Below are 21,577 nucleotides of genomic sequence, written 5' to 3'. Positions count from 1 at the left end.
AATTTTCTGAGAGTTCACAGTGCACCAACTACAGAACTCTTTCAGAACACTCGTGCATTGTTCAATTTCATACACTCACTCTGTCATGCATAAATTTCGTACGAGAGCCGTCAAAACTATGTTCAGATCTACTCACTGTTAAAAAAAATGATCGATCAACTTCCTGATGAATTATTATTCTCCATCATGCTGTATTGTGAAGACTTGAAAACAGTCTCCGAGATGCTCCTTCTCAACAAACGTTGTCTATCTATGGCCAGATACGAAGCCTTGTGGAGAATGAGATTTGCTTTCTTTCTCAAAAAAGAAGTTTGGCAAGAAGAAGCCAAACTCTCTCATGACCTGTATAAATTACAAATCTCCAAACAAAAAGGACAAATCAGGAAATTGAATGAAAAAATTAAAACTCATGTCAAAGAGGCAGAGAGTATGTATTTGAGAGAGAAACATTTGTGTGAAGTTGGAGCTGTGTTGAAAGAGGATGAAGAGGATGTATTGCATTTGAATCACCATCCACAACTACCAGCCAATACCTTATCGGAGGATAAGCAAAAGGATGATGTGACATCTTCCACAGTGGAACGAGGTCAACAATCTCAAAAATTAACAGCCAACAGCATCATTGAAAAAACAGGAGGAGTTGTCGATTTCTATATCGGATATCGTTTTTACACCATTGCTAAAAAGGAGGTGACAGGAAGAGCAACCTCTAAATTGCATCAGGAATTTTCAGAGACCTACTGTAGTGCATTGAAAAATTTTGGACTCGGACAGCACGGCAATCAAACCTTACTGGTGATGAATCCTGATACCAATCCTTTGATCATCAAGTGGAAGAAGGTGGTTGCATTCTCTCAAGAAAATTTTATCGCTGATTCGAATGATCACAGAGACATGGAATATCATCTTCAACGAAAGGCATCACCATTTCTGATTGCAAGCTTTTTCGAAGATTATTACCACATAATGAAACATGTGGACAAGTATTTTGCAGGTCTTAACGCTCCCAATGAAAGAGATCAATTCCAGGAACTCAATTCCAAGTTAGTGAACCCCATCATTGAGTTAACTTCGACAAGCAAGTTCCAATATCCAGTGAATATTTTCAGATTGTTGGAAGAAGGAGCATTTAAATTGAGCGACTACACTCTCAACGAATCACTCATGCATGAATTGAAGCTAGAATTACAGAGAGACGATAATTCCAAGAAATTTAAAACTGTGTCAATTAAGGATTTAGATATTATCAATTTCCTGTTGCCACAATTCACTGCTCTATTGCATATGAGTTATGATGTGAGTGAAATTGAGCGAATTTTGCGATTTTGGATTCAAGAATTTCCATCCCTCATGTCACACGTAAAATCGCAACCACCTTATTCTGCAACACCACCAAACACTCTCTCCAAATCGGATGTTGACGTGTTGGCCTCCTATTTGATATCACGCTGTCCTGTGAGACATCAGTTCATTCACCACATGTCCTATGAGCTGTTAATTAAGGCCACTTCGGATTGGGGTCTTTATGACCAATTTGACATTCCAAGCACAATCGACACCATTTTCCATGACTATCGCAAACTTCATGAACACAGAGGTTCCAACTCCTTTAGAACTCATCCCATTTCTGACGAAGAATTGATTGATTTCATTCGACTTCTTGAAAAGCTTTATAACAAGGGAGAAAACGTGATTAATGCCAATGCTGCCGTGACATGTGTGGTTTTTTGCTCTTCATGGCTACTCTGGAAGTTTTGCATTGAGGAACGAAAAATTAATCTTAATGAGGCTACTTCATTCTTTAAGAGTGACAGCTATTACTTTGCTGGACCATGCTCAATTCTTTATCGGTTTGTAGATCAACAAAATAGATCCATGGATGAAAGGGAATACGTTTCACGAGTTGAATATATTATGAACCATTTAGATCACTCCATCGATTATCATCGTCATGCCGTCAATACCGATCCAATTTCATCTGTATTGCTCCGTTTCGTTTCGTTTTATTCCCAACAGATGCCTCTTGATGGCAGTGAACAATTTCTCGAGTCGCTTAAAACCAACACCAAAGTTCAGCGATGGAAGAAATTGATTCAAAGAATGTTTGAGATGGGTTCCCGAGCGACACGAATTACGAACAAGGCTTACGTTTCGCAAGGATATGCGCGTTATTACTATTCCGTTCCTTTTGAAATGCTAAGCCAATACCCTCTCTTGTGCCCATTTGAGGATCTCATTACTGAACAGGCTAACATTGAGGAAACTGAAGAAATGGAGTCCAGTATGAGGTACTATGACATGTTATCATTGATTCAACCTTCTACCACGTTATCAGCCACCCAGGAACTTCCTGTACAGCAAGAACAATATCATCATGAAGAAGAGCAATAGTAATAAGGAGCGAACTTTTAAACCCGAACGTCCATTCTCTAGCATGATGAAACCGAATTTCGGGCATATCTACTTGGTATATTCAACAAGACACACTCAAGTTGAGTGTTGCGTACATACAACAACCAACAGTTGCGCTCATTTTTACGATTTTTTCATTGTATCAAACAAAAAAAAATGAGCGCAACAACACTTCAAGTATCCTCAATGCAGGAAATGAAAATTGATAATCATCATTCCCTTCGGAATGAGTCCACAAAGACTTCATTGAAAGGAGTGGAGTCGGTCCGACGTTGTATGGAAGAAATGAATGATCAGTTGGTGCGATTGGTCCAACACCATCAATTTGATTTTGAAAAGGTTTCCATTTCTTTTCAAAAATTTGTACAGTTTTTAAAGACGTTGTATGTTCGAGAATTGGAGCACGTTGACTCAAGCATTTTCAATGCTGATATTTGTAGGGCAAGATATGCCTTGCTTGATTGGAATCAGTGGAGTTTTGTGACACCACCAGCTTCTGTTTCATTTGAGAAACCTTCTCTCAAAGCCCCTGCTCAATCTCCCAACCATAAATTCAAAGAAAACAAGAAAAAACAAGTGGAAAAAGTGCGAATTAAATACGCACAAATGCACAAGGAGGTTAATAACACCTTGCCCTCCATAGACGACCAAGATAGCGACGAAGAGAATATCTTCTTCTCTAACCTTCCTCCAGCAACCGAGTTCGAAAAACAATTATTTTCAAAAGATGTTGATTTTTGGGGAGTGGAAGGAAACAATAATTCAGCTTCTTCGACAATCACCCTTCCTAAACAAATTGGTGATGACAACAAAGAAGATCTAGACGTGGACGAACTCGAAGATCAATGGTTTGAGGTAGGGAAGCACATCGCGTCCAGATCTTCACCCAAAAAGGTTCCAAAAGGAAGTCCAACATCCATGGAATTAGGTATTTACAAGAAACTGTACGAACATGAGTTGCAAGTGAAGGAAACCATTTTAGAACATTCGACACAGCTTGAAAAATCACACTCTCCAGAAAAGCACAAGTCCACAGTTGAAGACAAGCGATTGAGGAGCAGACTCTCCAGAATGAAAGTGGTTGAACATGATAGTGATTAAAGATTTGTGTAATATGATGTATGATCTAAAAGAGAAATATGCAATAGGTTTCCAACAAACATGATCATGGTCATAAAAATAATAAATACTAATTTATTTCTTCTTCTTGCCACCTTGATTGTTGCTTGGAAGAGTTTCAAAAGACTTGTTAGCGAGGAATTCTTGAGCGAATTTTTGAACAGCAGAAGAGTTTCCAATATACTCGGACATGTAGTCCACAATCTCCTTATCGCTGTTGAGTGACAATAAAAGGTTCATGAAAGATGGAGGATCTACAGACTTGTTCAACTTTTTAAGTCCCTTCTTGAACCAGTCTTTGAATTCTTGTGAAACGCTCAACTCTTCAGAGGAACCGGTGGAAGCCATGCTTGATGTTTGTTGAGAAGAGGCGGTGGAGGTTGTGGTGCCAACAGAGCTAGCAAATGAAGTAGGCTTCTCGTTAGAAGGAGTCTTTTTCTTCTTGTCTTTCTTTTTCTTATCAGAGGCGTTGGTAATAACAACTGCTGGAGTGGCAGCAGCAGGAGCGGTATATTCCCAGAATGGAGACTCTTCTTCTTCTTCCTCAGTTGGAGAGTTGGAGGAATTGGTCGTAGTGGTGATGGTAGAAGTGACTGGTTGTGGCTTAATAGCTTGGAATTGGAAGGTTTTAGTTTCAACTCTAGTTGGAGTAGAAGAACCAAAGAATGTAGGTGTGGATGAGGTGGTTGATGAAGTGGTAGCATCATTTGGAATGGCCTTGAACTGATGTGTAGTTGTTCCCCATGCAGAAGCGCCAGTTGCTTTTTTGAGTACTGAAGCTTGATTTTGAGCTTGTTTTTGAGCATTTTGCTTCTTCTTCTTGGCCTCTTCCTCTTGAATTTCCTTAATGGAAGGTGTGGTCACAGAACCAACATTAACAACGCCCCATGGATTTGCGCTGACGGCCTTAGTTTGTTCAGCTTCTTTCTTCTTTTGTTGAGTTTCCTTGTTCAACTTGTTAGATTCTTTCTTTTGTTGTTCCATGATTTGCTTGAGTGTTGGTACAGGTCCAGTAGTTGCCGTAGCAGTCACACCCCAACCCTTTTCCTCTTTCTTTTGAGGCTCAGCAAAGCTGACAACCTCAGAAGGTGGAACGGATTTGAACACAGGTTCTGGTTTAAATGAAGGAAGTTCTGGTTGTTTCTTGGTTTGCTTTTCTGTGGTGGTGGCAGTAGAAGTAGTAGCCTTTGACTCCTTTTTACCAGAGGATGCCGCTGCTGATTTCTTACTGCTCTTTGATTTGGGTGTCTTTTCTTGAGGGGTCTCTTCGTGTTGCTGTTCCTTAGATACTTCTTCTTGAGGACTGTGGGCATGATCTTCAGCTGCAGCTAGAGATTCGTCTTCTTCTTCCTCTTGTTGATGGGAAGACTTGTCTTCTTGAGTAGAAGAGCCAAGCTGAGGTGATTGAACAGTAGTTTGAGTGCCCAACACTTGTTGCTCAACCTGTTCATCGTGATGATGAACTGTATCTGTGCCCATAGCCTCAGAATGCACAGTAGTAGCTTGTTGGAAGGAGTCCACAGATGGATGTTGAGGAACAAATAATAGCTCATTTTCAATATCAGTGACGCTTACAGGCATTTGACCTGGCTGGGGAATATTTCCACCCAATCCTAACATATTGGAAGGCATGCCCCAAGCATTTTGTTGATGCATGAATGGAGGCATATTGAACGGAGGAAGGTTGACCATACCTGGTGACATAAATGGATAACCGTGGTGAGGATGATGCATCATTGGACTTAAGGTTGATGGGTCCATGGATGGTGGCTGGTGTTGTGAAAATCCCCAAGGATGTGAAAATGGTTGAGATAAATTAGTAGGAGTTGGAGTTGGAGTGATTGGTAGGCTTGGTGGTTGTGTGGTTGTTGGGGTGAGCGTCTTTTCTCCACTCAGTGAAGTCAACAACGAGCCCTGGAGAGGTGTATTCATGGGAAGTGAAGATGTTCCACTGGACAAAAATGGTGATGGCTCATTAAGGCCGAGTCGAGTGGTAGAGCTCTCAGTTCTGAAGGATGATGAAACCATTCCAATACCGCCAGAGGTTGTGTTAGCACTTGTACCTGAAAGTAGAGGAGATGTTGGAGAAACTACAGAAGAAAGTCCATAGGAAGATGATCCCATTAATAAATTGCTCATGAGTGGGCTTTCAGAGGCCATAATGCCCGAAGTATTAGTTGTGACTGGCTTTTGATCGCTCGTTTCATCACTCTTGGGCATGACATTGTTCAATACATCTCCCAGAGTTCGAGTTAATGACGAGTCCAAATCCTCTTTAACAATTGTGTCTGACTGAAGATAGGATAATTCCATCCATTCCTTCAATTTTTGCAAGGAATAAGGTCCCTTCATTTCATTATCTTCTGACATGTAGTACCATTGAGAATCCCAATCAATATCGTCTCCTTGTTGGGAGGACGGCTCCAATTCTTCATCGAGATGTGAAATGTCAGAGGTAACTTTGTTTTTGCTCAATTGATGTTTCCAAGTCTCGTTCATTTTCATTGTAGCTGCAGCCATGCTCTCAAGGGAGAATGCTCCAGAAGCAGGTGATGCTGTTGTTCCAAAAGTGTCCTCATCATCTCCCAAAGATGTTGTACCGCCAGCTGCTCCAAATGTTGATGAAGATAAATGCAAGCCTGAAGAATCTGTTGTTGCGGAAAAGTCTTCATCATCAAGAGCCCACGCAGGAAGTCTTGAGATTGGACTATTGGTGTTTGGTGATGATCTTGAAACACCGCGTCTCTCACCAATTCCTCTTCCCAACAAGAGGCTTGATGTTCCGTTATTTCCTATCATTGGTGATGTTGTTGAATTGCTTGTGCTTCCCAACAAGTTGTTCGTGTTGAGAGAAAGGGAAGAACTAAATCCGGTTCTGCTACTAGCTCCTCCACTAGTTCCACCAATAATACCTCCTCCACGTCTACTTCCTCCTCGACCGCCTCGTCCACGACCTCTGGTGGATGTTGGTGGGAAGGTAGTATCAGGATTAATATTCTATTATTTAGGTTGTGTGTGAATGATAATTTTGTTCATCAACAGGTAAAATTGTGTTCATCCGTCATGATGAGATGTTGATCATGAATCAATCATAACATTATCATCATGAATAAAATAATGAATGCAAAATGATCAACAGATGATGATGAAATTTTCATAAAATTGTTCCGTTTGTGGTTGTATATATTGATGGAACATTGTAGTAAAATGTAGAAAAGATTTGAATGTTACAAATACTAATTGATGATTCATTACTTACATAGTCTGTATCGAAAAGGTGAAGATTAGTCTCATTCACGGGCTGTAACAATTTGGTTGAAAGAATTACGGGAAATTGTTTTAAATTTTCTGGAGGCTCTTGTATTTGGGAACTGATTGCTCTGTAAAAGTGTAGTAATTGTTCCTTGTTGTAGGTGGCTTTGGTTGCTGCTGATGGAGTGCTTGTCATCATCATTTTTGAAATGTGTTCGGAGAAGAGGCTTGTGTGTAAATGTGAAGGACAGGTGTTAAACAATTTTTTTTCGTTTAAAAATTCCTTTTGCTTGCAGAAGGGTATTAAATTTTTAAAAATATTTATCGGTGAGATGTTTAATTGTTGCATGTAACGCATTTAAGGCCATTGGAAGTTGGCAGGTGGCTGTGGTTCGTTTTCTTCCTTTTCTGCTTCACTTGTTCGTCCTGCTTGTGGTGATACAATCTCTGCGGCTTCTCCAGGATTGTTGTCTCTCAACAAATTAATACCCAAATCAACAGAGGTTGCTGAAGATAGAGAAAGCTTGATTGGTGTATATCTGTTAGAAGGGTCAAATGAAATGTAGGAAAGTTGTGAAGGTGTAACACGGGCTGGGTTGGTGAGCACTTCGAATGCAGGTTCCTTCTTTTTCTTTTTCTTTTCCTTTTCCTTATTTTCAGTTGTGGTTGTTGCTTGTTGTTTAGTTGCATCCACTTGTGGAGTGAGTGGAGAAAGGAGAGGTGTTGCTGGAGTGGCACTTCCGTCACCACCCTTATTCTTTCTCTTTCTTTCTTCTCTTACTCTGGCCTTAGCTGAAAGTGACAATTCTGCCATAGGACCAAGGGCAACTTCTTCCTTCTTTTCTTCTGTCTTCAAAGATACTGGATAAGCAAAGTAAGATGGTTTCTGGTTGCTCTTGAAAGTGAATTGGGATGGCATTTGCAAATCAGTGTTCAATCCAATAACAGATGTTGGTTCAAATGAAAGAGACAAGAAGTGTAAATATGGGTACCAGAACCAGTATTGTGTGAAGAGAGCTAGACCAACAATGTTTCTCATCTTGTTATTTCCATGTCTATGTAGGCAAATTGTTGCATTTCTGCCACCAGCATCTAAAATACCAGCGGAAAGGATAGCTCCTAATTTACACATAACCTCTTCTCCTCTGGTTGACCATGTCTTTTGTAAATGTTTGCGGAAATCGGCAGTCTTTGGCTCTTGAACTTCGTTCAATTGCATCAAAACCATGGATTGAGCAATGAGGGCTCCTTGACGAACAAAGTCCACCCGATCCAAAGCCAATGGTTCCAAGAGCTCCAAAGCTTCCTTCAAACCACTTCCAGCACATGAAATACCCACAGAAAGAGCAACACCATATCTAACATGAGGATTATAACTTTCAGCCAAAAGAGAGACAATTCTTGGACATTGTTTTGGTGTCTTGAAGAGAAGGAATCCCAAATTAATGACAGCAGCTCTTCTCACATCATCCGACACGTCAGAGACGGCAACTTGCAACAATTTTCTGATGGCATTATTGTTGCCAGTACCTGCAAATGCCAAACCAATGGCATACATGCCACCGTATCTGAGAATAGGATCCTTATCATTGGATAACTTATCAATGAGAGTATTTGCCTCCTCCTCTCTTCCGTAAACAGTGAGAGCCAAACCAATAGCTAATCCTCTAATAATCTTTTCGTGGGCTGTTTCATGAGCATAGTTTAACATTTCATCAATGGCCTTCTCATCAGCACTTCCCAACATGACGAGACCCATTCCAATGGCTGCTGCCTCACCAGATACAGCGTTATCCAAGAACATGATGTCTTTCATCTTTTCATACAATTCAGCCTCGCTAGTTGCCATTCCACACAAACCCAAACCAAAGCATGCTCCATGTTGAACCACTGGATCTGCTTGTTGGTTCTTGACAATCTTGAGTAAATATTCAGTCATGTCATTTGCCAAGTGATTGGAGTGAATGAGACCAAGAGCAAAGAGAGCACCTCCTTCAGAGTAAACATTCGATCCACTTGATGTAGTGGCTGTAGATGAATCAGCAGGAAGATATGGTTTAAGAATGGTGAGACTGTCCTTAATTTGACCTCTTTGAATCACTCCCAAGCTTGCTGTAGCACTGAATTTGGCCCAATTGTTGGCCTTTCCTAGCCAATCTAAATTGTCTCTAAGGAATTTGTCGACAGTGGTTCCTGCGTGCATGAAAGCATTGGCAGTAACAGTTCCAGAGTGAAGAATGGAGTTTCTCTCGAAGGAGCTCTTGATATTGTTCAAAACCTGAAGATCAGTGTGGTTATGTCTAAATAAAAAGTCCACATTATGTTGAATTGTAATTTCTCCAGAGAGAACTGTCAACAGCTTGGCAAGAGGAGAATTTTCTTGTTTTGCTTTTGGATCTTGTAAAAGTACATCACGAGCAGAGACTAAAAAGTGTTGAGGAGCGCGATCGTGCAAATCAAAGCCAATTTGATAAGCTACAGCAATATCATTGACATCACTGGATGAGATCAATTGATGTAAAATATTTGCAACTGCTTTTGCGTCATCTAAAAATGTCAAACACTGTGTCACTGCAAAATAATCTACATTTTCCTTGTTTTCCATATAAATATCCACCAATTCTCGCAAAACATTTTGTCTAAAATCTCTCAATTGAATGAGGTTCATGGCAACGTCAAAAGTATAATTTAACATTTCGGTGGTATTTGCTGTTTTGATGGTTTGCCTGATTTTATCCAATCTTCTAGCTTCAATGGCAATTCCTAAAGCTTGTTTGTATTCGCCTTCTTGGATGCATCTGTCGAACATTCTTTCAACAATATCAGTCAACCTTGGATCTTCCTTTCCATTGTTTTGTCTTGTTTGTATGTAAGAATCTATACACTTGGAAATTATCTTATTCACATATTCATCTTCATCTTGTTTGCTGACGTCAAATAATCTTCCAGCACCGAGAGCAAATTGAAGTGATTCATCAAACTCATTAAGATGATAATAAACTTTCGAAGTAAGCAAGGCAGCCAATTCTCGGTTTGGGAATTTTTCATCCTCATACAATGACTCTCTATATGATTGTTTGCATTGTTTAAATCCAAGTGATTATTCATGTTGCATCAATTTTTCATTTCCGTCGAGTGTGTCGACGATTGTATCAAATTTCGAATCGTTCCGTTCACAAGATCAAGCCAAAATTAATACAACCAATTCTTTCTGCTGCTACAACTTACAATTTACGAACTGATTCAGAGATTTCCGCCCAGTATTGATCGACGACTTGATCCAACTTCTTCAGGGCTACGCTTTGAAGGTCGGCGTCATTCTCGTCCAATAGGGAAAGAATACCAGCAGCGGAATGAATTGCAGAGGAAGCCATTTGTTTTTGATTATTTTTTTAGCTGAAAATTTTTTGATGGAAATAAAAATAGCTTGGATTCCTGAATCAATTATTCTCTCTACGAGATCGAAGAGTTGAAGGTAAGGTCAAATAAGCTGTTTTCAGAATCGGTTGATAGGAATCTCTTTAAGCACTCTCTTATTGATGATTCTCTTGACTTTTGTTCGGGAGATGTGATTCGCCGTTTCTACGCTCAAGATAACACGTAACACAACAGTTTCTTTTGGTTCACGCTTTCATGAGCAAATTCTCCAAAAAAAAATTGTTCGCACAAGTTTCGTTTTTTATTTTGAAAATATTCAAGAATCACTTTATTGCCTGTTGAGCCGAGCGTTTCAACCGCTCTTGTTGTAGCAGCAGGACATTCATTGAAATATCTTCTACAAAATACAATTGAGATTGTTGATCCATATTGGTCAACCAAGCACGATATCTCAATTGTTATTTCCTCATTACCCATATTTTTATGTCATTCGGAACTACAGAATAGTCGAGATGATGCCCTCTGAATTTCTTCATCCGACAACAAGCAAAAAACAAGATGGCGGAGGAAAAGGTTCCTCCTCGTCTGATAACAAGAAGAAATTTGATTCTAATTTACAAATTCAAAATGTAAAATCGAATCATGGTACTGGCCTCTCCGACAACAAAAAACATCATCTCAATCACAACAGTGGAAGTATTATGTCACAAAGCTCTGGACGCCAAAGATCACATAGTTTTGACCAAAGAGAGGATTTTATTGAAGAGCTTCGGAGATATTCTGAGGATTTTGACAGAGTCTTGAATGAAATGTTTTCGCCCACGCTCGAGAACGATTTATTAGAGGGAGATTTTTCTCAGGACTTACCTGCAGTATACATTAGCAGCAAACCACAAAAAAAGAAACGAGAATGGCTTTCCAAACTATTTGCATTTCGGAAACAAGAAAAGGATGAATTGTACAGTTCAAATATTCAAAAATCTAGTTCTATGGAAGAAATTTGGCCACACTCCAAACCCGGTTTTAGAAATTCACTAGATTATTCGATACAGGGCTCTCCTAGAGCAGTACCAACTCCTACAAGTGCTCTCTCTCAACATACCAATTACTCGCAATTATTTGACGCTGATTACACAAATCATGTCACCCCTATTTATTATACTCCAAATGAAGACAATACTGCTATAGAATTTTACAAAGTTTCAAATAAGGAAGAGGTTGAAATTCCAACCCATTTACAAAACCAGCACCAGTCAGTTGTCACAGACTTGGAACAACAAGTGCTGGAAAATCAACAACCAAATTCTTCTCATCAAGACTTTGCACAACCACCTCAGCTCTCCACAAAACCAGCACTAGAATCATGCAGTGATGTTCCAATTCTTGGAGTTGGCCTTCCCTTTGAGATCGTGAGTGAAATGGGTACCAACAATATTTGCTTAAAACTGCAAGGAGAAAAACGAATTGATTCATCCATGCTTGTGGATGCACTGTTAATAGTGTTAGGCTCCCTACTCATCCCTCCTCTCTTGCTATTTTCCATTCCATTTGCACTCTATCGACTCTACAAGTATTTGAAAAAGAAAGGACGAGAACGCTCTATTTCTAGATACATTATTTTCGATCATCACAGTATGAAAATTGAGAAGAGACTCTATACGAGTGGGCAACGTAAAATTCTCTATAAGGGTTGTCTCCCTAGGAATGTTCTCGCCGATGAAGCAGCTACTGAGAATGCACGAAAGACCTACTCGTACTATCATGAATCATCGCCAGAGAATACTCATATTTACAAACAACTTCATATCGTGAAAATGCAACATACACACGACCATATTGATTCGATTGATTTTTCTGAGATTGCATCATTTGACGTTGAGAAGGAAACGCAAGCAATGGATGGGAATGGCCATTATGAGCATGCTCTTTTTTTCGTGTGTTGTGTACTGAAGAATGGACGAAAGTTTAGGCTAAATAATGAAGAAACGAATTCAATTGATATTGCGTATAAGAAAGCGCGACAACTGAAGGCCGCTTTTGAGAAGAGTAAACTTCGAGCGACTCACGCCATGAACAATAATCATTCGAAACGACTCGAGTTGGGTCACAAACGTAAGAGCTACAATAGTATTAATTTGGAGAATGAGTCAGTATATGAGGGAGGAGAGGCTGGATCTTTGAGAAGATCATTGAGCTGGTCTGTTCGTTAAGGCTTATGTAAACTGTGTCAATGACGACAATTCTTCAACAAGAGAGGCCATACATTCTGGATTTCCATGAAATCATATGACAGAGAAAGCAGCACACGAGGAGGTGGGCACATTCATATGAGGCCGTAGAACATCTCGTGAAACTGATAAAGCAATTTGATAGGTATGAAGGTCTTCCTAACTCAACACTTTCACAACTCGTTTAGATTCCAAAAACAAAAAAATGGCCAAAAGAGAACAAGTAGTTGATCGAGCGATGATTACAACACCCAGTGCAAACAAAAAACAAAAATTATTTCGGAAAATGATAAACCACGATGAAACTGTTGTGAGCCTTGTTTTGACAGATTTTTCAAATTGTTCTCTCCAAACAGATGATCATAATTTCCATAATCACGAAATTCGCAGCATGGAATTATTATTGCAACAGAAGTTTACATTCCAACAAGCTGGAAAAAAGAAATGGATGGAGAATAGAGAACTTAAATATACTCATTTCTTTCCAGTCGAGTTTATGAATGACAAGGAATTTATTTTAAATCATATTAAAAAGCACGAAATTGGATTACTACATGCCTCATCAGCAATACAACGCGATAGAGATTTTGTGCTGCAAGCTGCTCAAGAACGTGGCCTTGAGGTTGCATTTGCAGCTAGAGAGTTAAAGAACGACAAACAAGTTGTACTGACTGCAATTAAACAGCAACCACAGGCCCTTTCCTTTGCTTCACATGAATTGCACAACAATAGAGAATTTATTTTGGAGGCAGTACAGTGTCACGGAAAATCTCTTTGGTATGTGAAAAACAAAGCGTTTCAAAACGACAGAGAGATTGTACTAGCTGCTGTCAAAAATGATCACGAAGCGGTCGACGGGGTAATATCATTTCATCACGAAAAAGAGTTTTTATTTGAGGCTGTCAAACATAACTCGAACAATCTGATTTATGCACCAGATTATTTGCTTAAAGATTGTAATTTTATGTTGTCCATTCTCAGATTACAGTATCCAGAACTTGATGTTTTTGATTATTCCAGCAAAGAGGTAGTGTTAAAGTCAGTTCAAACCTATGGATATTTATTGGAATTTGCGTCGAGCGCTCTTCAGTGCGATAGAGATGTTGTGTTAGCAGCAGTTCAAAATTATGGCATGTCACTCTTCTTTGCTTCTGACGAGTTACAAAATGACAAAGAAATTGCCTTACTAGCCATTACCCAAAATTCCAATGTTTTTAAATATTTATCAGAACAATTGAGAGCAGATCCAGTAATTGCCTTACATGCTGTGGAGAGAAATGGATTGTTATTAGAATTCGTTTCAGAAGAGCTAAAAGAAGACAAAAAAATTGTTATTCGTGCTATCAATGATGGTTCAATTGGTGTCCTTGAATTTGCATCAACCAAGCTTAGAAACGATAAAGAGGTTGTTCTAACGGCTGTCACACGTGATGGAGCTTCGATACAATATGCATCAACAACGCTGAAGAATGATCGAGAGGTAGTGCTGGCTGCTGTAAGACAAAAAGGATTAATTAATGCCATCAAATTTGTATCAGATGAGATGCAAAAAGACCCAGAAATTTTAATAGAGGCAATCAAACAGCATATGCATTGTGTGAAATATCTCTCACACGATCATTTGAGGAGTAAGGAATTCTTGTTACAAGTTGCCAAATTTTGTCCTATCCTTCTTAATCATGTACCTGAGGAATTACGTTCTGACAAGGAATTTGTGTTGGAGATTGTCAGACAAAACCCCTTCTGTACACCCATCTCATCTTCTGTAGACAGACAGCTCTTGTTGGAAGCTGTGAAACGTAATGGGTTTGTACTGCGTATGGTCAATCTCGAGTTTGAGAAGGATGAAGAGCTTGTGATGGAAGCTCTTAAATGCAATGGGTGTGTTTCAGAGTACAGTGATGAGTTGTATCGAGCGAGAATGGAACTTTGCTACTATGGAGCTTACTTGGGACGAACTCAATTTTGAAAAACGCAAATCCAAAAGGCACACGGCTCGAACATTAGAAAAATGGCCAAACTCAGTGCTGATGATTTGTTTTGCATGATATCATTCCTGACTCCACAGCAAATACTCTCCTCATGCTGTCTTGTCAATCGATTATGGTATTCCGTTTCATCATGCAATGCTGTTTGGAAAACAATGTGCGAGAATTTGTTCATGATGGATTTGTGTGGATGGGAACTGTTATTTCGTGATATTTATTCACCCGAGTGTGATCGTTATTATTTGAATATATTTCAGGATTTAATGAGGAGCATTCCGATTTATAAAGAATATATTCCAGTACTATCAGAGGCTGAAGAAGATTTAGTGGAAGTTGCGATCTATAAAATTGCTGAAGATTTACGTGTGGACGGAAATACCAGTGATGTTGATGATGATCATGATCCAAACAGAGAAAAGCAGTTTTTAGTTGCAAAATTAGCGACCATTCTCACGATTTTGAGTAACAGGTAGGTTCATTGCATGTAGTACCATCCATTGTGGTTGCTGAAATAGTTCAAAGTGAATATGCACCCAATCCATGGACAGACAAAATACTTGTTTGTCACAGTAACTCAAAGTATGAAATATTGAGTGCTCGTGTGATTTCATTGGCTGTATTTTGCTCTTGTCTTTTGCGTAACAGGTTAGATATTTTACACATGGTAACAGGTACTGAACATGACGAACCTTATTTGGCAGTTTCACCTTTTATTCAATGCCATCCATTTCACAAAGCATGTAGTGAAGAGTTCAATACAGACATCAGCGAAGAATGTAACACTGAACAAGATCAACATGACCAGGAATTAGACTTGTCACAAGTGAAACCGTTTTGTTATTTTGAACAGATGGACGATCATTCCTTCGTAGAGACCAGCGAAAATGACGAATATTTCTGGAGTGATACACAAATTGATTCTTGCACGAATCGCTTCACATGGGTTCCAATCGTTTTCAACGCTGGAGCAGCTCACTATGAATATACATTTAAGGCAGTTTTTCATCATCACAAAAAGGAATTGCACGTGAAAAAGTATTACAATTTGAGCTATTAATATTTTACATTGAATTCATCAAAGTTTGGTTCTTCTTCATGATTAAGTGGTTTGGTTTTCCAAGTGTTTCATTGAATTGGAAAAGAACAAAAAAATGCTTTCGGAAGTGCAAGTTGAAAATGCCATCCACGCTGTTGAAACCAAAATTCCGTTAAGAAATTATTTGTTCATCACGATTGATATCGTGCGGGATTTTGTTGATGATAAAGATAGTATTTTTGTGGCTACCTACGGTCGTGAGGATGTGGAGCCTATTTTGCAAGTGCCTCCGAAAATTATAGAATGTTTGAAATTTTGTAAAGACGAGTTACCCAATCATGCAGAGCTGAAAGATTTGTATTCAGTTCAACAATTGTGTTGCCAATCACAGTACGAATACAAACAATTTAAAACTTCTGGTCTTGAAAACTTGTGTGTTACCTCCCATGGACAAGAATGCACCATTCCAATCGAATATTTCAATTACAGAGTGATCAAGACAAAAAATTCAATTCTCGACGATTTAATAACATTTGAGGAAATTAATACAGAAACTACAATGGATGACAACAGTCTTTCTTCCAATCCAAACAAAACACCCATGGAAAATTTTCATACCTTACTTGAAAAGTTCAACAAGAAAGAACAAAGTTTTGTAGTAGTCATGGGAGTCACATCAAACTCGTGTGTGAAGAGCTCGTCCTTAGCTTTAGCAAAACTTGGACATAGAGTCATCATTCCTCTCGATTGTGTGGCCTGCAGAAAATCGACACAACAATCGGCCAATCAATTTCTATTACAAGAAACCAAAAAGCCCAATTCTCGCATTTCAATTGTTGAATCATGGAGAGATTTATTTACTCCTAATATTCACCTTTGAGATTGCGTTGAGATTGGAAGAGATGAGCATTCTCGCTTCATTTACAACTCAATGCTCCGTTTCATTCGCAATTCCCTTATTGAAGTTGCCTGACAGGTTTTTATAGGTATATCAGTATCACAGAGTTACTAACTACTGATATCTCTCTAGCGAGCGAAATTTTCTCGTTGTATTGCAACTCCTCTCTCCGCGATTCTGGTTGACTGAGGCTGTCTTTTAGTCAACTCACTCGGTAAAACGCTCAGCAGTCTCTGATCGAAGGAATGAGCCGCCAGCCGATGCTACTGTCAAGAGACATTAAAAAGACTCGTAAAGAGCAGTAAAAAAGAGAGAAAGATTAGCATTGAGACACAACATAGTCATACACGGTGTAGATTGATTACAGTGCAGCAATTCAAGCCATCCTTTTCATCAGAAGAAGAAGAAACACTCGAGTGTTTATAGAGCTCATCCTTACAAGACCTTTTTCAAAATACTTCATCATCATGTTCAAATGTTCCAGTACTGATACTTCCGACTTTACGCCCATTAGCACCTCAGCAACCACCACGGGTGCATCTCGGCGACGAAACTCGAGTGTAGGAACAACAGCCAATAACACCAATAACAACAACCAGCAGCAACAGCCTGCACAAACACCACCTCGCAGAGGAGCGAGTATCTTTAAACAAGGAGATTCAGAACATTGTAACAACAACAACAACAATAGGTTTCGTTCTCCATCCACCTTCTCACCGAATTTGAGCACTTCCCCAACAACAGGCAGCACGAGCCCGACTTCAGGTCATAATGAATCGTTTTTGTATCATACCAATAGCTCTGCGAGTAATTATGATCCTACCACTCGTTTCAGTAATGCGAGCGCTTTGAGTGATGATATGAAACCAGAGATTGGTATTCTCATGTTGGGAAGTGGAGGTTCAGGAAAGACTTCCTTGTTCAAACAGAGAAAGTTAATTTATGAAGGAGGGTTTTCAGGTTCGTAATTTTTTGAACAAGTCTTGTGATGATACAACAAACATATAACTCAATATGGAATATTAGAGAAGGAAAAAAAGCAAGCCAAAGTGGTGATATGGTCAGAGATTCTTCAAATTTTGTATAATTTTGCGTATGAGTTGCATAATGGTAGATATGATTTAGAGTTTGCGTTGAGACAGACCGTGTTTGACTTTTTGCAAATTACCAATGATCGATGTCAAGGAAATGAATTTGCTTTGATATCCATTTCAGAAGAGGTCTTTCGACAAGCTGAAAAGTGGAAGCAGTTCTTTAACGAACAAATGCATCGACAAATTTTGGAAACGAATAATGGGTTCAGTTCTCTATTTTTGTGTTGTTTAACTCCTTATTTTCGCGAATATGATCGAGTGACAAACATCGATTATACACCGACTGATTACGACGTGGTATTATTCCAGAAAAAAACTACGGGAATTGTAGAATCCTCATTTGTTTACATGAATTCTTACGTTGTTAAAGTGTAAGTTTGTTAAATTTATATGTCAGCTCACAAAACAAACCTCAAAAAGAGTGGACACTGGAGGTCAAAGAAACGAAAGAAAAAAGTGGGGGAAGGCGTTCCAGAAACAACCATTAGATTGTATTTGGTTCCTAATTTCATTGAGCGATTTTTTCAAAGTTTGTTACGAGAATGAGGAGCTCAATCGATTGAACGATTCATTGGCCATCTTTTCTGAATGGTTAAGGTCTGATGCGGTCAAAAATGTCAAACATTTCTGGGTTGTTTTCACGCATCTCGATGAGTTGGAACAGGAATTGCCTCGCCTCAAAATGTCCTTCCTTAAAACCATTGTTCCAGGAGTTGAAGATGGCATGACCGCAAATCAACTTTATCAACACATTAGCCAAAAATTCCTTTCTATTGATTCAGAGAAGCGAGTGAATCACATTGAGTGTTTGAATTCAACTGATACTGATCAGGTGAGGCAACTCTTCGATAAAGCCATTAACGAAATCATTGAAAATAAATAATGTAAAAAACTTTAAATTTACAAGGTGATGTGAAATGAGCTAATTCATGTCAACTAAATCTATTTCTTTTCCAGCTCTTTCTTAATATTGGAACAGCATCTCTCCAAAAAGAATTTGATGTTAAATGTTGTAGATTCGTACAGCTCAATGCGTGTTTGGCCTTCCTCCGTCTGTATGAGATTTTTGTTATAAAAATCAACAATCTTTCGTGATAACTTCTTGCTGTATGGATGTTCAGATCTCAAGTTATCAAATATACTCAGTAGCATCATGAATGCCTTTTTTTCTTCAGGCCAAAACCCATGCTTGTTGGGCTTTTCAATTTCTGTTATTTGTACAATAAGTGCCTTTCTGAGATATGGTTCATTTAATTCCACGATCAGAAAAGCGTGTCACAAATTTCCACTTACAGTTTTTTACGATAATGTGAAACATGTCGTAAGGCTTTCAATCTCTTACAACAATAAAACAATTCTCTGCAAAATAAAAACGCGTCATCTTCTAGCTTTCTAGCCTCTCTTGATAATAATATACTCTTTTTTGAGGATATTCTTCGAAACATACTCAAGTCGTTCATGAGCGATGATTGCCATGTTTTCAAATAATCAATAGAAATTATTAAATTGAGGAATGTTAATAATTGAAAATATCTTTTGTGAAACAGGAGTTTTTTACCCTCTGTATCACTCACTGATAATCTCTTAATACCTGTGCATTTGGAAAGACCTTTTTGGCTATTTGATTTGTTAATTCGAAAATGTTTTTCACCAACCTTGAACAAGTCAAGATTACAAATTGATTCAGGATTGCTATTATCAAAAGGAGAAGGTGTGGGTGGTGTGATACAACTACCATTTGGAGTTCCTGAAACGACGGATGGTTCTTCATCAGTGTTTGAGCTGGTTGGGGAAAGTAATTTGGATTTTTTGATCTTCTTTGGAGTAGCAAAGAGTCGCATGTGTTCCTCTCTCTGTCGTGTATATTGGTTCAACAATGGAATTATCAAGCCACACACATGATTGCAATAATCATGAAGATCAATACATTTGAGAACAGTGTTTCCATACAACTTGTCAAACATTTCTGTCGAAAACAGCGAATTTTCGTCATCCGTCTCCAAACTTGAATGAATACTTTGTGTGGTAGAGGTGATCAATGATGATGGCGGTGGTGTTATTTGTGCAATTGTCTTGTACGTATAAATAAAGTTCAATAACCCATATCCTCTCTCAATATTTCGCCTATATATCAAATCCACCGAATAATCCTCAAAATGTCTCGATAATGGCATGACAACTCTTAATAAACTCTCATCATCGAGAAACTCCATCATGAAATGAACCACTTCCGATGGAATACTTTTCCAAGAGCTATGTCCGTATGAATGATGATGATGATCAATTTCAGAACTAGAGAATTGAGAAGAAGAAGGTGGATTGGGTGTAGAAGGAGTGGTTGTCCTTCTCTCAAGAAGTGGTTCCATAAAAGAGGCCATTTCCGAAGTCTGATGATGCGAACCCTTGCCGGTATGCCTTTTGGTGTCTTCTGGATCACCAGGAGAGAAGGGAAGCATTTTTTTATGGGCAGATAAAGGAACTTGGAAATTGTTGATTGATGATGAGCACCTATCTTTACATCACTGTGTGATAGTGTTTGCTGAAGGGGAAAGAATCGACTCTCGTACAGTTTTCTTTTGCTTGTTCAAAAGGAACCTCAAAGTGCCATCAAGTGCATGATTGGTTGAATGAAAAGAGGATTTCAAAAAAAAAATGCCTTGTTTGGAGTGAATTGTATCATCAACAACGAACGCACACTCATCAACTATTCTTTGATTCAATTATTATTAAAATAATTATTGCATCTTCCAAAGTATTTATATTCTCTCCAAGATTAAAGACCTAATTATTATAAAATTTTGAAAATATTATCATCAACAACATGCCTCCAAAAACCCGATCCCAAAGAAGTAGAGAGCAGGAAATTCTGAAAGGGGTTAAAGATAATGCTCCATATATTGTGGACGTGGAAGATGATGAAGACGAAAATAATGATGAATTTAATTCGCCACTTAAATCTACGCCTGACAAAACGGAATCGGACAAAGAGTCTACTAGTAGTGTTGCAATACATTATCATAGAAGCCCTACAAACAAATTCGATGATTTACTAAAATCTAGTAAAAAACAAGGCGAGAAACGGCCGTCAATTAATATGAACAATACTCAAGAACTAAGCGAAAATGATGACGACGACGAAGATACATCAGCTTCCTCTAAAAGATATGATCTTCCTGAAGAATTGAAACATCCTAAATTAGGATTATCAAGCATGTTGCAAAAATCAAACGATACAACCTTGAGTTCAGACAGTGAGGAAGAAAATGGAACCACCAAACAAATCGATGCTACTCCAGCAAAAAAACCAAAGATTACCAAAACCACCACTCCAGTTAATTCTAACGATGAGTATATTGAGTGTGCACTGCCGACGGCATCTGTCCCTCGACAATTAGTCGATTCTTCCTCGTCATCATCGTCCACAACATCCAAAACACCTGCCAAGCCATCAAAACCAACTTCGGATACGGAAGTTATTTCAATTCCAAGTTGTAGTCTTACAGAAATTGAAGACACACCTCCAAAAAAAGAAGAGCCAAAGAAAACTATATCAGCTGAGGAGCTAGACAAAACATTTGACAATCCTATAGATTCAAAACTTAACAGCATGAGGGAACGATTTGATGAAATCAAAGTTAAAGCTCAGGATTCTATGCGACACCTTTGTGACGAAGTTCTATTATATTTGCATTCTCAGTGGACACTCCTCCCTGAAAATAAGACCAGATTTAAGAAAGGGCTGGAAATTGCTGGAAGGTCAGCAGTGAACAATGCTCAAAAAGCTAAACTTTTTTATCTCATCCTTTCATATTATATTATTCATGAAAAGAAGGATATTGAAAATTGTATCATGTATTTATTTGATCCTACATATGAGTTTGACTCAACGAACTCATCTACCAAGCGTGTGGATGTTTCACTTGTTATAGAGCTGGAAGATGTCTTTAAAGAATTTTCCAACAATATGGAAGTGTTATCTATTTTACGAAAGTATCAAGCTCTCTATTATATTTGCAAGCTGCAATGTCAAAGCGAGGAAGATCATCAGACGCTCAATACTCTTAAATCGATTGTAAAACATCAACATCATTGTATGAGAAGCTATTTCAAATCCGATAAAAAGCGATAATGGCTGTCTTGGCAAACAACGACCAAAATTCAATTTTTTATTG

The 21,577-nt window shown here is 38.6% G+C and overlaps 11 protein-coding genes across 11 annotated transcripts; 8 read left to right on the top strand and 3 right to left on the bottom strand.

Moving 5' to 3' along the window:
- Window positions 1-147: 147 nt before the first annotated feature.
- C9374_004828 (uncharacterized protein) lies at window positions 148-2,391 on the top strand (the record flags this gene model as incomplete). Its single annotated transcript, XM_044694510.1, has 1 exon — window positions 148-2,391. One exon carries the CDS (start codon window positions 148-150, stop codon window positions 2,389-2,391), a length of 2,244 nt encoding a protein of 747 aa, XP_044548540.1.
- A 177-nt stretch (window positions 2,392-2,568) lies between these two features.
- C9374_004827 (uncharacterized protein) lies at window positions 2,569-3,513 on the top strand (the record flags this gene model as incomplete). Its single annotated transcript, XM_044694509.1, has 1 exon — window positions 2,569-3,513. One exon carries the CDS (start codon window positions 2,569-2,571, stop codon window positions 3,511-3,513), a length of 945 nt encoding a protein of 314 aa, XP_044548539.1.
- Window positions 3,514-3,606: 93 nt separating this feature from the next.
- Window positions 3,607-6,985, bottom strand: C9374_004826 (uncharacterized protein; the record flags this gene model as incomplete). Its single annotated transcript, XM_044694508.1, has 2 exons — window positions 3,607-6,528; window positions 6,791-6,985. The coding sequence occupies 2 exons, from the start codon at window positions 6,983-6,985 to the stop codon at window positions 3,607-3,609; spliced, it is 3,117 nt and encodes a 1,038-aa protein (XP_044548538.1).
- Window positions 6,986-7,141: 156 nt separating this feature from the next.
- Window positions 7,142-10,157, bottom strand: C9374_004825 (uncharacterized protein; the record flags this gene model as incomplete). Its single annotated transcript, XM_044694507.1, has 2 exons — window positions 7,142-9,848; window positions 10,012-10,157. The coding sequence occupies 2 exons, from the start codon at window positions 10,155-10,157 to the stop codon at window positions 7,142-7,144; spliced, it is 2,853 nt and encodes a 950-aa protein (XP_044548537.1).
- A 516-nt stretch (window positions 10,158-10,673) lies between these two features.
- Window positions 10,674-12,371, top strand: C9374_004824 (uncharacterized protein; the record flags this gene model as incomplete). Its single annotated transcript, XM_044694506.1, has 1 exon — window positions 10,674-12,371. One exon carries the CDS (start codon window positions 10,674-10,676, stop codon window positions 12,369-12,371), a length of 1,698 nt encoding a protein of 565 aa, XP_044548536.1.
- Window positions 12,372-12,594: 223 nt separating this feature from the next.
- C9374_004823 (uncharacterized protein) lies at window positions 12,595-14,358 on the top strand (the record flags this gene model as incomplete). The annotated part of the gene is made up of 1 exon (XM_044694505.1): window positions 12,595-14,358. The coding sequence occupies one exon, from the start codon at window positions 12,595-12,597 to the stop codon at window positions 14,356-14,358; it is 1,764 nt and encodes a 587-aa protein (XP_044548535.1).
- A 42-nt stretch (window positions 14,359-14,400) lies between these two features.
- On the top strand, window positions 14,401-15,434 carry C9374_004822 (uncharacterized protein; the record flags this gene model as incomplete). The annotated part of the gene is made up of 2 exons (XM_044694504.1): window positions 14,401-14,846; window positions 14,900-15,434. The coding sequence occupies 2 exons, from the start codon at window positions 14,401-14,403 to the stop codon at window positions 15,432-15,434; spliced, it is 981 nt and encodes a 326-aa protein (XP_044548534.1).
- Window positions 15,435-15,528: 94 nt separating this feature from the next.
- On the top strand, window positions 15,529-16,293 carry C9374_004821 (uncharacterized protein; the record flags this gene model as incomplete). Its single annotated transcript, XM_044694503.1, has 1 exon — window positions 15,529-16,293. The coding sequence occupies one exon, from the start codon at window positions 15,529-15,531 to the stop codon at window positions 16,291-16,293; it is 765 nt and encodes a 254-aa protein (XP_044548533.1).
- Window positions 16,294-16,778: 485 nt separating this feature from the next.
- On the top strand, window positions 16,779-18,288 carry C9374_004820 (uncharacterized protein; the record flags this gene model as incomplete). Its single annotated transcript, XM_044694502.1, has 3 exons — window positions 16,779-17,271; window positions 17,338-17,776; window positions 17,826-18,288. The coding sequence occupies 3 exons, from the start codon at window positions 16,779-16,781 to the stop codon at window positions 18,286-18,288; spliced, it is 1,395 nt and encodes a 464-aa protein (XP_044548532.1).
- Window positions 18,289-18,347: 59 nt separating this feature from the next.
- On the bottom strand, window positions 18,348-19,861 carry C9374_004819 (uncharacterized protein; the record flags this gene model as incomplete). The annotated part of the gene is made up of 2 exons (XM_044694500.1): window positions 18,348-18,639; window positions 18,699-19,861. The coding sequence occupies 2 exons, from the start codon at window positions 19,859-19,861 to the stop codon at window positions 18,348-18,350; spliced, it is 1,455 nt and encodes a 484-aa protein (XP_044548531.1).
- A 365-nt stretch (window positions 19,862-20,226) lies between these two features.
- On the top strand, window positions 20,227-21,534 carry C9374_004818 (uncharacterized protein; the record flags this gene model as incomplete). The annotated part of the gene is made up of 1 exon (XM_044694499.1): window positions 20,227-21,534. The coding sequence occupies one exon, from the start codon at window positions 20,227-20,229 to the stop codon at window positions 21,532-21,534; it is 1,308 nt and encodes a 435-aa protein (XP_044548530.1).
- Window positions 21,535-21,577: the final 43 nt, after the last annotated feature.

Source organism: Naegleria lovaniensis (assembly GCF_003324165.1).
Source record: "Naegleria lovaniensis strain ATCC 30569 chromosome Unknown tig022, whole genome shotgun sequence".
NCBI classification, from domain to species: domain Eukaryota; phylum Heterolobosea; class Eutetramitea; order Acrasida; family Naegleriidae; genus Naegleria; species Naegleria lovaniensis.
Note: the sequence above shows the minus strand (reverse complement) of the source record. Positions and strands in the feature narration are given on the sequence as shown.